This window comes from Halichoerus grypus, chromosome 7 (assembly GCF_964656455.1).
Source record: "Halichoerus grypus chromosome 7, mHalGry1.hap1.1, whole genome shotgun sequence".
NCBI lineage: Eukaryota > Metazoa > Chordata > Mammalia > Carnivora > Phocidae > Halichoerus > Halichoerus grypus.
The window spans coordinates 8,106,499-8,121,989 of NC_135718.1; the positions used below are offsets into that span (position 1 = coordinate 8,106,499).

At 52.8% G+C, this 15,491-nt stretch overlaps 1 protein-coding gene across 10 annotated transcripts in view; it reads left to right on the top strand.

Moving 5' to 3' along the window:
• Nucleotides 1-15,491, top strand: part of CHST15 (carbohydrate sulfotransferase 15) — a 153,930-nt gene that overhangs the window by 58,235 nt on the left and 80,204 nt on the right. For 8 of the 10 annotated variants that reach the window (XM_078077008.1, XM_078077014.1, XM_036067151.2 and 5 more), the window contains 2 exons: nucleotides 6,697-6,853; nucleotides 14,332-14,479. In XM_078077008.1, coding sequence (XP_077933134.1) covers nucleotides 6,697-6,853; nucleotides 14,332-14,479 — 305 coding nt within the window. Of the gene's footprint in view, nucleotides 1-249; nucleotides 504-6,696; nucleotides 6,854-14,331; nucleotides 14,480-15,491 lie in introns of those variants that run through there. The other 2 variants (XR_013449576.1, XM_036067155.2) reach the window with 2 other exon arrangements.

The window sequence follows — 15,491 nt, forward strand, 5'->3', positions numbered from 1 at the left end:
TGGCTGCAGGACAGTGGAGATGTCATGGGGTGGGGGGCTGAAGCAGAAGACAAGAGCGTGCCCACCTCTTGGGGGCTCCTGGTGGAGGAAGTAGGCCGTTCACATGCGTGTCATTGAGAAGCTGGCTGGCGGGGGCTCTGGGCGCTCAGCGAAGTCAGGGCCAGCACAGGCTGCGGTGAGCCCCCCCAGGAGCTATCAGCTGCTCCCCGCCGCCCACCACCTCAGCGTCCGCCCCCGATCTTTTCTCAGAGCCCGGCTCTCCGAGATGTCTGATGCACGGAGCAGTAGCTGGAGAGAAGGCATTGCTCAGGCTCTCTGGACAGAGCTGAGGCAGTCGAACCGTCCGTGTGCCCTGTGGGCGTGGGATCTCCGTGACTTCTCCCGTGAGCCTCCCTGCGAACTGACAGGTTAAAAGGGACAGCGACTTTCTGGGGTGATGAAAATCTTCTGGAATTGGCTGGTCCGCTGAATTTGTGCGTCTGCTAAAAACTACTGAATTGTTGGTATGTGGATTACATCCCAATTTTAAAATGGTATGAACACAACCATGACAAAAGGAGGAGAAACCAGCTTCCCTAACTAGTGACGTTTGAGCTAGAACCTGCCTGGGTCTCATTGCGGGGAGGCCGACCGACAAGCACATCATCATTTAAGTGCTAAAACCGTTAAAATCAAATGAGCTGTTGAAACAGCCAATGACTATCAGCTTATGCAGGTGCCCAAAGGTCACTCTGGGAGCTCTGAAATTCTAATAAATACCTGAAGCCTGTTTGTTGTTGCTATCATTTTCTGGATGCCCAGTGCGGTGCTCTGTAACCACATCGGCTTTTCCTGATCATGGCAGTGAGGCCCGTCGTGTTTATCCTGAGCGTTTGTTTGCTGTTCTGTTACGCGTCGTGATTGCTTTCTGTCTCCTGTAACTTATTAACTAGTTTTCTAACAGCCTTCCAAATCACCGTGCACCTCAAACAATCAGAACATCAAAACAAAACCCCAAACCCATCGGCTCAGATGGCTACACCTTGCTCTCGTCAGCTGTTGATTTGGCTTGGTCCCTAAACTCGGAGGCCAGGGGCCGAGGCCTGTTGGGTCACAGGGCTTTGGGCTCAGGTAGACCTGGGTTGGTTTGGGCCCCAGCCGCAAAGTCTCCCGGGCTGCATAACCTTGGGAAGCTCCCTAATCTCTCCAGAAGCCAGTCTTCTCCTCTTAAGACAGGGCGATGACACTCAGCTTGTGTCTCGGGTTGGGGGGCAGGTTGTGAACACGGAACGAGGACATGCGTGCAGTACCCAGCACAGGGCCTGGTGAGGGGCAGCCCCATCAGGGATGGAAGCTGTGAGGACCGAGGCAGCTGAAGCCCACAGCACTTGCACGAGCCTGGCCTGCAGGGGCAGCCCACGGAGTCATGGCTGCCCCCGTTGTTGTGGCGATCGGTCCCTCCCCTCTGCTCATGGAGGTTCAGTGTCGTTGAAGAGATTCACCATTGGCCTTGGTATAACTGTCTCGATTTTACATGGTGGGGCCTACAATGATGGCCCTGATGGCCACTCCTGTGTCCCCATGGGAGAGACGTGGTCCCTTCTAGAGGCACCAGGTTGAGGGAGCCACCCCTTGCACACACATTCTCTCCTGCTCCCCCTCGCAGCAGTGCTGGCTCCCAGGATCCCCGCACTGTCCAGGCAGGAGCTGAGCCGCACTTCCACAAGGGCCGACCCCCCGTCACGGGGTTGCCCAGCAGCCTCCTAAAATAACCATAGCACAGAAGGCCCGGAATGTATTTGGACTTATATTTGGAATTGCTCTTGGAAACAGTCCTGGCCAAATGTAACACCCATCTGGGATGGTTGAAGAGGAAGAAAATTAGGTGGTTCAGCAGAAGGGGGCTTGGCAGCCCCTAAGCTGCCAGGGGGCTGGCTGGGTTTCAGGGTCAGCTGGCTCTCACTCAGCCCCGCCAGCCATGATTGCTCCTGCTGCCGGGGCCGCTCGCTTCATGCTGGACTGTCCCAGCTGGAGACTTTTTCCCTTCAAACTAGTTCCTGAACCTTCTACCCATCGGTCAGTCCTTCAGGAGCATGGTTCAGGTCTCCTTCCAGCCCAGGACAGCCGTATAGCCATTGAAACTTATTCTTCCTTCTAAGTCTTGCTTCTTCAGATGGAACAGCTCCTTCCCCGCAACATTCGGTACCCAGCACTGAAGCAGGCAAGCATCTTTTGGGGTCCCAATGTGCCAGGGTGGAGCAGAGCGACACCCTTCCTCATTCCCAGTGCCCTACCTTTGTTAATGCATCCCGAGATTTGCATAAGTGTCCAGGCAGTTCTGTGGTGATTCATTATGAGCTTATGTCAGCTTAAACCTGTTGTGTATTATCCCTGCTGGCTTCTCTCCCCTACTTCATCTTCTACAGTTGATTTTAAAGACGAAAACGTGGATGTTTAGATTTATCTCTTGTTACATGGGTGTGCCTACTCCAGCTTTTGGATCCTTATTCTTGATACGTTTCCTGCTCTTCTCAACATTTTCTGAATGACTTTAAACTATCCAAGTGGCTTTCAGTCATCCTTGGTCACTACCTGGTCCTTTCCCCCCAAGAGGATAGCTGCGGGGAAATCATAGCAGTGAGTATTGCTGACATTCTTATGAAGCATGAGCCTCATTCTTCAGGGGACCCAAATAGCACTCCCCTGAAAGCGAGAGCTCATGCTTCTCCTTTGCCTTCCTTCTTGTATCTCTGTGGGAAAGCGACCCTGTGCCCCCCATCCAGCTGCGCACTCAGGACTCCGCCAGGGTCGCAGGGTAGGAGAGAGGTGCTGGCAGAAATGACTCCTCAGCCTTCCTGGCAATGGGAGGTTAAAACCCGCACACATTGCCTGGGGTTGTTGCAACAAATTTCCATAAACCTGGTGGCTTAAAGCAACAGAAATCTATTCTCTGGCAATTCTGAAGACTAGATATCTAAAGGCCAGGTGTCAGCAGGGTAGGTTCCTTCTGGGACTTCTCAGGAAGTGACTGTCCCAGGCCTGTGTCCAGCTGCTGCTGGTGGCTGACAGCCCTGGGTGGTCCCCGGCTTGTGGCGGTGTCACCCCTTCCTCTCCCTCTGCCTTCGTGTGGCCTTCTCCCCTGTGTCTCTGTCTCCTTTGTAAGGACACCAGTCATCGGATTTACAACCTACCCTATATCCACGATGATCTCATCTCAGGATCTTCAACATAATTTCGTCTGCAAAGACCCTGCTTCCAAATAAGATCCTATTCACAGTTACTCGGGACATATTTTGGGGGGATTTACAGAAGCCACACAGAAGGGATGGCCATTCATTGTGATGAATAAAGTCTCTGCTCAGATGTTTTTGACAAAGAGGAGCGTGAAGGACGTATAGTTAAAGATCTACATCCTGACATGCACGTGGGCTCAAGGGAATCCCGAGGCCCACAGCACATTCTGTGGGCAGATCCAGGGTTCCTGGAGGGTCTGAGAGGCCAGGGACACCCCCTCCGCTCTACTGAGGAAGTGAGCCTGGCCTGTTTGTAAAAGGCCTTGAACCTGCCTCATAGAAGGTGGGATCCTGAGTTCATTTCACCTCACCTCAAACAGATGAAAATCCGTAGTCCTCTCTACCCTCCTGCCCCCTATCAGGGCTGGCCTGGCCTGGCCTGGTTGGAACATCAGCCGTGTTCCAGTTTATGCTCTGTGATTACTTCCTGATCTCTAAAGAATTGTATGGAATCAGCATGAAGTTACTTGGTGTTTAAAATTGAGGCAGGTTTCGGGGCTCTTGTTTTATTTATGAGCCAGACATCCACAGGAAATGTTCTTACTACAAAATCAACTCTCAGTATGGAAAGCTTGGCCCAGTGGTTGGGTTTTTAGATAGTAATTTATGTGATAGAATTCCAGTTCGACCAGAGAATGTGGATAGTCCTGTAGGAGTCCTTGGTAAGAACTTTGGTCTTGGATTTACTATTAAACACAGATTTTGATGACAGTTTCAAAGGTGTCACTTTTCATGGATATAGTTTCATGGCCTGGGCCATAATATCAGTGGGACTGATAAGAAATGTGTGAGCTGGGAAAGGCACCCCATCAGACTCATGGCCACATGGTACGTGTGGCACATACAACTGAATTGTTTTTTGAGGCCCATGCAAATCTGATTTTGGCCTTTACCCATCAGCCTCTAGGTTATACTATGACCAGCCTGCAGTGATGGGTGCTGCGATGGACAGGTGATGTTGGGGGACACTGTAACAGGTGGATGTAGTGTTATCCTGGGTAATGTGCCCGGGTGGGCACAGATCTGGGGGGCATGGACTCACCAGTCACTGAGCATCACTAATGACGGGTCTGGAAACAGGGCCTTTTGAAGAGTTAACCGAACAGGCTGAGGTCTACAAAACTCTCCCATTCCAGGGTGTGTATAGACTCTAGGCCATCTGTGGGCAGATCCCAGGCATCTCCAGACTTCTCACAGGTGTCCTCTGTAGACACTGGCTGTAGATGGATTCTGAAGGGGTCAAAGGCCCTGTGCCAAATGTCTGAGGTGAAGCAGCTCTGGTCCCTGAGAAGCCATGCTCGTGTTATCCATATATCTGCATACCCTCCCGTTAGAGGGAGGGGCGCGGGAGGAACATTTGCAGTGGGCCTGGGCCGTGGGGGCTCTGTGGTTTCCACCCCAGTGGGTGTGCTGAGCGCTGGGGTCGGCCGGAGCGCAGAGAGTAGCTGGCAGGACAGATGTGTACTCCTCAGACATTTGGTACGGAGTAAAGATTTACTGACTTGCCTTCACTGGAATAAGTGAAGCCACGTTGGAGAAGTTGGGGTGGGGGGGAAGAAAGTATGGTGTTAGCGGGTGAGAGAACGTGAGTCCTTGGAGCCAGGGGGCCGCCCCGCGTCAGCCCCATGTTCCCACAGGCGGGCAGAGGATGGTGTATGAGGGAAAGGTGCAGCAGGGAGGTCATGTCGGAGTGGGCATTGGAAACGCACCAGGCAAAAATGAAGAAGGGATTTTTGAAAAACAAAAGATGAAGACTCACCCTCTCTGCGAGCAGAAAGCAGGAAGATTCAGTGTGGGAATTCACAACTCAGTTGTGTTAAAGAAAGAAGTTATGGGGTGACAGTGGAATCACGGGCCTGTCAAGCTGCAGTGTACCATCTCACCTGCTTTTATGGGTGCTCAGAATCCTCCAAACGAGGTGACTGGAAAAGTGCCACTGTGGTAGGTCTGTGACCTGGCTCCATCCGATACAACTGGATGCCATCTTTGTTTTCGAAAATATAAAATATGCAGATATGTGCTTGAGTAGGCACAGAAAATTCCTGGAAGGCTATTTCAGCAACTGATAACGAAGGTCACCTTTGGGGAGCAGGACTTCCAGTTAGGACCACCAGAGAAACTGGGCAGGAAGACTCTCCATGCTGCATTTATTATGCTGTTATGATTCACCTTGTCTTATTGGTTGTTTATGTGATATAAAAAAAGAAATATCCCATGCTTTAGAAAATCTATCTGTAATGCAAAGAGTCCAGTAAAATATATTTGCAGAGGATTTATTGAAGGGAGGAAGGTTAGAAAGAAAGAGAAAGCAAGCAAGCAAGCAGACCCTTATCCTGATGCTTGTTCAAGGCTGGAAGGCAGGCATCATTCAGGACCATTGGAGGGGGGTCAGGACATGGCATGGGGACAAAGACTGGCCTCAACTCCGGGTACAGTGGGGAAAAGTGGGGACTTATAGCCAAGGAGGAGTGGGGGTCAGGGGGTTGGAAATTACTGAGAAGACACATCGGGGTAAGTAGGTCGGGGTTTTGACCAACTGGACCTAGCAGGATTCTGGCTGAAGACAGGCTGGGGGGATCAGACATCTCCTGGGGAGCGGTGGGGGACCAGGAACCCACCACATATTGAGGGTGATCAGATAACAGAGGGTGGGGGATTCTGGCTAAACCGACCTAGCAGGATTCTTGCTGAAATTGGGTAATTCGGGGATGGATGTGGTCATCTACAAGGTGAGGCCTACTTGGGAAGAAGATTTAGAGGAGCCCCAGTAAAGTTTGGTCAAGGAGTGGCACCGCAGGAAGACATCGCACATCCATGTGGTGGGATCTGTGTGAACAGACCTATGGATAAACAAACAGGGTTACAGGTGACTGCATGCATATGTGGGGGTGTTTTTATATTGTGTTAAAAAATAAGTCCCTACTAATCTAGAAAGATACATCTCATAATTTTTTTTTTTTTTAACGTTTGGAACGTCTGTGGAATGGGCAGGAATTTTTATGAGGAACTGTAATGTTGTAAGAGCAACAGATGTTCTTGTTGCCTCGGATGGGAGGGAGAGAGATATGAAGGAGCATAACATTTTCATGGCCTGTCTTCGCTCTTATACAGTTTCTGAGCTTACTGGGACAGGAAAAGCAGGGCAGCGTGCTCAAGAGGCTGGAAAGAATAAAGAAAGTACTGGTGGCTTGTCTGGGGCCAGTGTAGACAAGTCTGAGTCCAATAGATTGTGTGTGGCCCTGGCAGAGGTGGGGAGGTGTGAGAGGTGGTAGGAAGTGGCCCATCCACAAGGGAACAAAGAGAAATGGCAGGGTCCTGATGTACAAGATGAGATCGAGTGATTGCATGTTGATTGTCATTGTCATCCAAGGAGCATGGTTTCTCATTCCCAGGTGGTAAAAATATCTATTTATTTTATTCACAGGTTATACTCTGACTATCTCTACTTCGCAAGTTCGAATAAATCTGCCGATGACTTTCATGAAAAAGTGACGGAAGCTCTGCAGCTGTTTGAAAATTGCATCCTCGATTATTCCTTGCGTGCCTGCGTCTACAACAACACGCTCAACAATGCCATGCCTGTGCGTATCCTGGAAGCCCGGCCCCCCTCAGAACAGGCGCCTTGGTGCTTATTATGCAAGCGGCATGGTGGATGGGATGGGAGCATAGAAACACAGAGAAGCATTTGAATGTGCAGACGCCTCTCCCCACGCCCCTGAGTGGTGGCTAATGCACACACAAACATGCACGGACGTAAAAACTGTAAAGGGATGGGCCCTTTCAGCTGGCACCAGGCTTTCTTCCCTGCTGATCTTCCTGGTACAATACTCTCTCCTCCCTCTGCAGGGAATGAGGGCGCATTTAGGAAGATTACCATGTAGTGAGGCTCAGAAAACGCACCCTGCAATTAGGATTGGCAGACATGGGGACCCAGCTCTCAAACAGTCTTAAGCATGTTCTCCAATGGTGGATTGTTCTGGTGGTTTAAAATATTGCCCACTGGTGACTTCCAGTGTCTTCGGCAGAGCCTGAATGGAAAAATATTTTCCCTTGATCTCTTTTCTTTTCTCTTGTTTGCCTTCCGGAATATAGCTATACATTCTTGCCTTGTTTTATGCAAAAGAAGCTGCTGGTGGTGAATTCAGCACACTTTGGCTAAGGGTGGTTTTCTACTGCACAGCTCCGGGTTGTGTGAGTGCCTTTACAGTAGGTTTGTGCAGCAAGAAAGCCTTTCTGTCCCGGGATGTGGTTCACGAGCGCTGCTCTGTGGAGCGCATCATGTGGTAAGGCAGACAGATGTGCTGGAGGTAGAGGCTGGGAACCCCCTGGGCGTGGGGAGTTCGAAGTCAGGGGGTTTCATACCCTTTCTTGTTATCGAGGTCATCCTCTCTGGAAGGCAGGGTACTAGTTCTGGCAGGATGCATCAGGCAACGAGTTGGATTGAGGCTCTCCTGCCGGAGTTTTTAGTTTGTCAGAGGAGCTGCAGACAAGGGCACAGATCCGTACAGAATCTGGCGGGGGGGTGTAGGGTAGAGGAGTGGCCTGTGGAGCCAGACAGTGCAGTTCCCAGCCTTGGCATTTACTAGCCGTGTGACTCGAAGCAGTTGTTTCAGCTTCTCTGAGACTCAATGGCTTCTTCATAAAATGGAGTGATACCATTGCTTTACCAGGCTTTTGTAAGGATCAGAGCGATAGTTCATTCACATGGGGGGGAGAAATAAATAATCCTTTTCTTCTAGCCATCATAGAGTCATTGGTTGGGGCCCCATAAATTAGACTGACAAAAGACATTCACAAGAGAAAAAAACCCCACAAGTTTATTAACGTGTGTGTTGCAGATACACACATCCCTGACGAGTAACTCAGAGGGATGGTTAGAACTCAGGCTTATATAATGTCTTAACAGGAGAACAATATATTTGTAGAGAGATGACCAGACAAAGGGAAAGGACTTTGAGTTTCTAGGGCAACAAATTGTGAGAAGGCGAATAAACGTATGAGGAACTAATGGCTGGTAAGGGCGAGTTTTAGTGAGGTTAGTTAGGTCAGATCCTTGGTGCTATTTTAAGGCCGACAAAGGTCTAGAGTTGTCTGCAGTGATAAACTTTGGTCCATCCTGGTGGAGAGAGGAGGAAGGGCACCCTTACAAATTTAGGTACTGCTTGTAGGCAAACGGGGTTAGGGCAGAGAGATTTTCTTATATCTGTGTTTCTTCTCAATTGCCTTCAGCTCAAAACAATCCTTATACCAAAGTGGTATATTTCAGGGCAGCGTATTCTGCCACCCTTCATGTGCATTCATTGTCTCGCTGTGTCTGTGCCTGGCACCTGGGCTGGGACTGCAGCCGTGGCAGGACAGGCATGTCCTTGGGTCCCGGTGCAGCCCCAGCTCTAGCAGGGTGAGTGACATAGAGGCTGGGATAGAAGCTGTGGCCCCCAGCAGAGGCCACCTGGACACAGGGCATCAGGGGGACTTCCTAAGAGAGGTAATGTTTGAGCTGAGGCCTAAAGGATGAGTCTCCCGGGGACATGGAGATAGTGAGATGTCCAGGTGAGGGGAGCAGGATGTGCAAAGGCCGAGGGGTGAGCATGGAGGGTGTTTGCTACAGCCACCACAGCACGTGGTTGTGTGGGTGGTGGGGTGATGGGATGATCCTGCATCACCGAGGATGTGGTGAGCCTTGGAGGTCTGGACTTCATCCTGAGGGAGGGATGAGGGAGATGGGTCCCCAGGAGGGCTTAAGGAGAGGATAGTTGTAGCAGTTCTGCATTTGAGAAAGATGCCTGGTGTCTGGGGTCCCCATGGGTGGGAGGGGGCCTGTCTCCCAGAGACAGGGAGGCCAGGGTTGGGGTGGGATGGGATTTCTAGAAGAGAACTGGTGGCGGAGTCAGGGTAGGAGAGGATGGAGCTTTCTAGAAACAATTAGGAGGAACAGTGGAAAGGATGTGCAGATGGATTAGATGAGGTGGTGGGATCAGAGGGGAAACCATGTGTTTTCTGGCTGATGTGCCAAGTACACTATTTGCTTCAAGATGGCTCTCGCCCTTAGCTGTTGCTTTCTATTATGATTATTTATGACTATGAGGGTCATCCATACAGGGCCTGCTGGAGAGAAGAGCCACTTCCCAGAGACATTTCCTGAAAACTCGTAGGCGTGGAGTGAAATGGGGACTGACCTCACTCACAGCTGAGACTCGATTCGTCTCCAAGGGCATACACTGGGTGCCCATTCTGTGCTCAACACCGTGCTCAGTGCTGGAAGAAACCCCAGCCAGGGCGTGGCCTGGAAGGGACGGAGGGCACGAGGCAGGACAGGGAGAGTAGAGGTGACTCATCCAGCCAGCGTGGTTCAGAGAAGGTGCTGGAACATCCTGTCCCAGTGCCGTGTAGCACACTTGTCGAGAGACTAGATGGTTACTCAGAGTCCAGTAATTTGGAACAGAGAGGCCCGAAGGGCTGCACGGCCTGGCACCAGCAGGAAGTGCAGGTGGACTCTTGGTTTTATTATTGTTATCGTAGAATGTAAAGTATGCGGAAGCAGGGAGGGAAAAATAACTCAAGAAAGCCGTCACGTGAGGGGCAGCCGGGAACCGTGTGTAAGACTGTTAGCACGGATCCTAGTGAGGTCTTAAAGGGGGCTGTGGCGGTGGGGAGAACTGAGCTCAGCAGGCCTCTGTGTCTTACTCATTGTCACCACTGTTCTCAGCGCAGACCGATGACGGGAAGAATTGGCTTTCGCCACACGCATAGAGCTGTTGTCATTTATGTGTGTTCCTGTTCTTACTGTCTCTTTTGCCCACTGAGGTCTTGTTCTCCCACGTCCCAGGCTGCATGACTACTGAGTTCTCTCTCGAGGAGATTATCTAGCAGACACTCTGAAAGGGAGGCATAGGTGTGGGCTTTACTTCCAGGGCCTTCTACGAGGAAGCGCTTACGCATGCTGGATTTGGATGGGCAAGGCCAGGCAGTGCCGGGTGCAGCTCCTGACTGGGGGTACAGCTTATTTCAGGGGCTTCACGTTGTGTGTCTCTCACGGAAGAATGAGCGTCTGACATAAATGTGATACAAAGAGTGGACGTCTGTGCTGCCGGGCACTCTGCGCCCCCCCCCCCCCCACGAGCTTGCCGGGCCTCCAGCCCCTTGGCACCTTTGCCGGTGAGATCGGGACGATGGATCTCGCTTTGGTTCACTCCCGATGCTGCGCCAGGTGCTGTCTTGAGCTTTTCTGGTACGTCATGTTCTGTCCTCCATCCTGCCCTGAAATCCATGCCCATTTTACAGATGAGGACACTGAGGCTCACAGACATTAACTCTCCCACCCAGAGACTTAGAGCTGGTAACAGGCCTCGTGTTCGTCCCAGGTCCTGTGGCCTTGCAGACTCGAGGCATTTCCACCTTAGCTGGCTATCTGCAAAAGCAAAGGTCTGAACTGGCTTTTTTCATTTAGTCTCAGGTTTTGCTGAGGTTGATGAGATGATGGCTTAGCAGACACCTCTGGTCAGAGAGAGATGCCCAGGGGCAGGATGGGTAGATGGGATGGGGGTGGCGGGCATCACAGATCGCAGATTCGGCCCCTGGCCAGTTCCTGCTTAGCAGGAAGAGCCAGGCTGTCAGGAGTAGTGGGAAACCCTGCTTTGAGGGGGGAATCATCAATTCTGGGATGAGGGAAGCAGATTTCCCTCCAGCTGTGAATCCCAGCTCAACCCCAGCACAGGAAGGACGATCTTTTTCAAACATAGGTGGACCTTGGTACTACCCTTCTGCAGACGTTCACTGCCTTCCCATGGCACCAGAAGGCATGAGCCGGCCCGGCCTCCTCCCCACCTGCTTCCCCACACACTGTTCTGCAGCCACACACTCTCCTCCTAGGTCCTCAGGCCAGCTTCTTGCCTCAGAGCCGGGGTTTGCAAAGCGTGTTCCTGGACCAGCAGCATCAGCATCCCCTGGGAACTTGTCAGAAATGCAAACTGGTCAGGCTGACCCTAGACCCCAGAAACGAGCACCTTGGGGGTGGGCCCATCAATATATCTAACAGCCCCCTCCGGGCAGATCTGTTGTCCCCTTGGGTTGGAGAAACAGGTTCTAGGGCCTTTTCCCACTTCCTTCTCCTGGGTGTGGCAGGGCTTCTCATTCTTCGGGTCTTACTTTTCTCTGACCTCTGTTCTCTGTCCCCACCCTGCTTGTTTCCCTGTAGCATGGGCCACAGCCGGTGTTCCAGATGTTGGTTTCTTCAGCAGCTTAGCTCTGTGTCCCCCACGAGCCTCCAGGCTCCAGGAGGCCAGGAGCCGTGTCAGTTACATGGCAGCACATCTCCATTGGCTTGGGGGGCACCTGGCGTGCCACGTGCACTTGATTATTTGCAGAATGAATGAACAAACGAGTTTTCGACACTAGCAGATAGTAGATGGGTTGGGTGGGGAGCTCCACCTGAACCCCCGATTGGGAATGGAGAGGCTTGGCATGGCGCCTGTCTGGGAAGAGCCCTGTACCCACCCTTCCTTGGCTCTGTCCCCATGTGGGGGAAAAGCCCCAGTGGCGGGGACCCTGGCACCAGCTCCTACGTGTGGTGCTCCCAGCTGACCCCGGGCCGGCTCCCACCCCTCCCTGGGCTTCCCTTTCTCCATCAAGAGTCGGCTGGGGCAGATCACTGCAAAGGATTCTCTCAGCTCTGATGTTTGTAATTTTAAATCTATCAGACTCTTCTCCTAAATACCGTTTTTATCTTTAGTCCATTTTGATTCTCTGGCCTCTGCGGGGGGAAGGCAAAGAAGAACAGTTCTGAGGGGGACTGTCCTAGGTGTGTCTTAATGGCGCCCAGCTGTGGTAGTGATGCTGCGCGCACCAGAGAGCGTCACTTGGGGCAGCCGGAGTTTTCCTGGAGTGGTAAGAGGGCAGGCGGGTCAGAAGAGGGGGTGTTCAAGGGGACCGGGGAGCCTGCAGCTGGGGGAGCCAGCCCACCTCCCTTCCCCAGAGCCCCCCTCCCCCACTGGGGCCATCGCCGCCCGTGAGGGAAGACCCCACTGCAGGAGGGCCTCAGCCAGCAGGTCTTCCTCTTCCTGGGAGCAGTGGTGGGGGCTCTGCCCACGATGGGCACAAACAGGCTTGCAGAGAAATAGTCTGTCACCTGTGGCCAGGTCAGGAGTGGGTTCCCAGTGATGATACAGGGTCCCGCCCTGTCACCAACACCAGCTTCTTTAATTCTAGAAAGTTCTCAAGCCCCAAAGGCAGGTTCTCTGGAAGAGATGACCTTCATGAGGCTGAGGGAGGCGGTGAGCCTGACAGAGAATTGAAATGCCCTGTGAGGCTGACGGCTCGGGAAGGCCTTCTCATAACAGTCTGTCTGTGTTAGAGGCGACACAGGATTTCTGAGGCTGGCACATACTCATTTTCTCTGTGGCTTTGGCCCAGCTTGCAGTCTTCTTTACGGGTTGGTGCACAAGGAAGCGACAACCTGGGGGCTTGTGGCAGCTCATGAATTTTGGAGACAGCTTATCCCCTCTCACTGTTTTTCTTCCTCTGCATCCTCCCACATGATTAGAAAAATAATGAAATGGGAAAAGAATAGCGGGAGAGGAAACGAGGTAGTCGGAGCCTGGCCGGCCTTGTGCGGCAGGGGATGACGGAGGGGTCCGAGCCCTCGGCTTAAGGAGCGAGGCTCGGAGGGCGCACCTGGGGGCTGAGCACACGCCAGACCTCGAGCTTTCCACGCTGGGACAGCGGGCGGGCTGGGCATGGGGCGGCATGGCCAGGCCACTGGCGGGGACAGTTTACACTGGTGGCAGGCGAGGGCTGGCTGCTCGGAGGCTGGACCGGAGCACAGGAGGCCGTGACAGTGGGGCCTGCCGGGGGGGCTGGCGTGAAGCGAGGCAGAGGCAGCAGAGGGAAACATTTGGGAAGGCCACAGAGACTGAGCAGCAGACAGGAAGGGGAGTAGGGTCCTGAGGACTTGGGGAGGGCGGGAGAAGGAGCCTCAGGGCAGAAGGGAGAGGGCTGTTCTCTCCTGAAGCTCTGAAGAGCTTAGCAGCAACTGTGAAGTTAGCTGGGATGTGCCAAGACCGCTCTCACTTCGTTTGTAAGTCAGGGGTTCCCAAAAACACTTTTGGGGTTCAGTAAGTCACTGGAAGGGAGTCATGGGGCACACTGAAGACTGTGGTACTCATGGTTACAATTTACAGCAGGGAAGGGGTACCTGTTAAAACCCGCGCAGGGAAGAAGCACACGATCCGCACCGAGCCTTGCCAACGAGGGAAGCCCAGCCAAGCCTTGGTGGCTAGACTATTTCCTGGGGCTCAGTCACATACCACCTTTACTGTCTAGCCCCTGCCGTAGGTCACACTGATCCTGTGTCACCCAAAGTCCCCGTCATAACTCATGCTGTTTACCGTGGGGTGACCTGATGCCCCAGGCAAGCAAAGATACTTATCAGGTAGGACATCCTAGGTGACCTAGAGGTCACCTCCCAGGAGCCGAGGACAGGGGCCAGACTTCCCTCTGGGTAAGGTTAATTCTTCAGTGTGCAATCTTGCAGCTGGGTGTGAGAGAAGGCACAGGAGGATGGGGACCCCCAGACATGTAGTGGCCGCATCGTACACTGCTGTTTGGATGTCCACACAGGCGCCTGGTCACGGGTGTTAGGGTGGCCCCAGGCACTCGGCAGGTCATTCACCTGGCTTGTGCCCGAGGCGTTTTGCATGGCCATCGTGTGCTGGGGTAGGATCCGAAACAGCCAGGTCATTGTGCAAAGAACGTTTGCACTGTTCATGTGTGCGGTCTTGGCTTCTTCCTTCGCCCAAGTCTTCGTTCCAAAACGGGTCACTCCGCTAGCAACAGGGTCGTCATGAGGATTCCATGCGACTCTGAGTAGGAACCTTTGGTGTGGGGAGCTCAGAACCCTCCATGAGGACTCAAGAATGCATGGCATTTAAAATTCGTCCTTTGAAGGCAGCTGTTCCCTCGGATAGCTCTTTTGGTGTTGGCTCGTGCGCGTGCCGTAATACTTGGGGAAAAGTGTTGGGGGCATGACTCCTGAAGTAACGCCTGCCTTCTTCTTTGGTTCTAGGTGAGGCTCCAGGTCGGTCTGTATGCTGTGTACCTTTTGGACTGGCTCACTGTCTTTAACAAAGAACAGTTCCTCATTCTTCGCCTGGAAGACCACGCATCCAACGTCAAATACACCATGCACAGGGTCTTCCAGTTTCTCAACCTCGGTAGGAATATCACGTGGGAGACCATGGAGCTGGCATGGGCCCCGTGCACCCTGGCCGCCCGAGGTGCTTGCTGAGTCACGTGCAGACTCCGTGCACTGGGCCGGGCCAGGCTGAGCTGGGCAGCTAGTTCAGTAGCTGTTTGCCAAGCACAGGGCCTGGTGCCCAGGTGGTGAGGGGGTCCCTCATCGGGGAGCTTTGAGTCCAGCAGAGGGAGAGGGGAAAAGCACAGCTCAAGTAACCAAGGAACGTGGGGGAAGGATAGTGCCCTCACCATAGGTTCGTCCACATGACTTGGGGTCCCAGCTGCTGAAGGTTGGAATGGAAGGCTTCATGGAAGGAATGGTCTGTGAGCTGAGCCTTGGGGAGGGGTGAGATGTCAGCGTGTGGCTGGAACAATCCTGCGGAGGCCCAGGCTTGGAGGAGGGAATGGACTGGTCATCGCATCGTTTCAGGTTTTTAGGGACCCCTGGAGTCGGGGCCACGTAGCTGAGTGGCACGTCGGGGTAGGTCTGCCGCTCCTGGGCGTGGCGATGGCCAGTAGGGGTGGGGATGTGGACATGGAGTGCTGCCCATGTGGATGGGCACCCGCGGACTGCTTGTTGAAAGTCTAGAGCAGAGTTCAGATTCCTTCCCAGGGCTCCTCCCATGGCCCCGTCTAATGATCTGGCCTGGGAATTTTGTTGGTGGAATATTTCTTGAAGTATATTTGCCCACCACTGGTCTTGGACCCTTTTGTCATGGGTGAGCTGGTGATATGAGGGAGTGTGATTACTTTTCCCTTTGAGGGCCCAGAACCATTTTTCTTTGATTTGGCCACTGGTGGATTCTGTTGCATTGATGAGCTTGTCTTTAGTCCCTGAGACAGTGAAGACCAGTTCTGTTCCTTCTATTACATCTAACCCAAGGACACTGGAATAGGGTTTTCTGTGTAAAGGCTCAGGACTTTGGCCAAATCCCAAGGGCCTGAGCAGCGATCCGGTTGGTTAAGCCAATGGGAGGCTGTGGTCCAGAG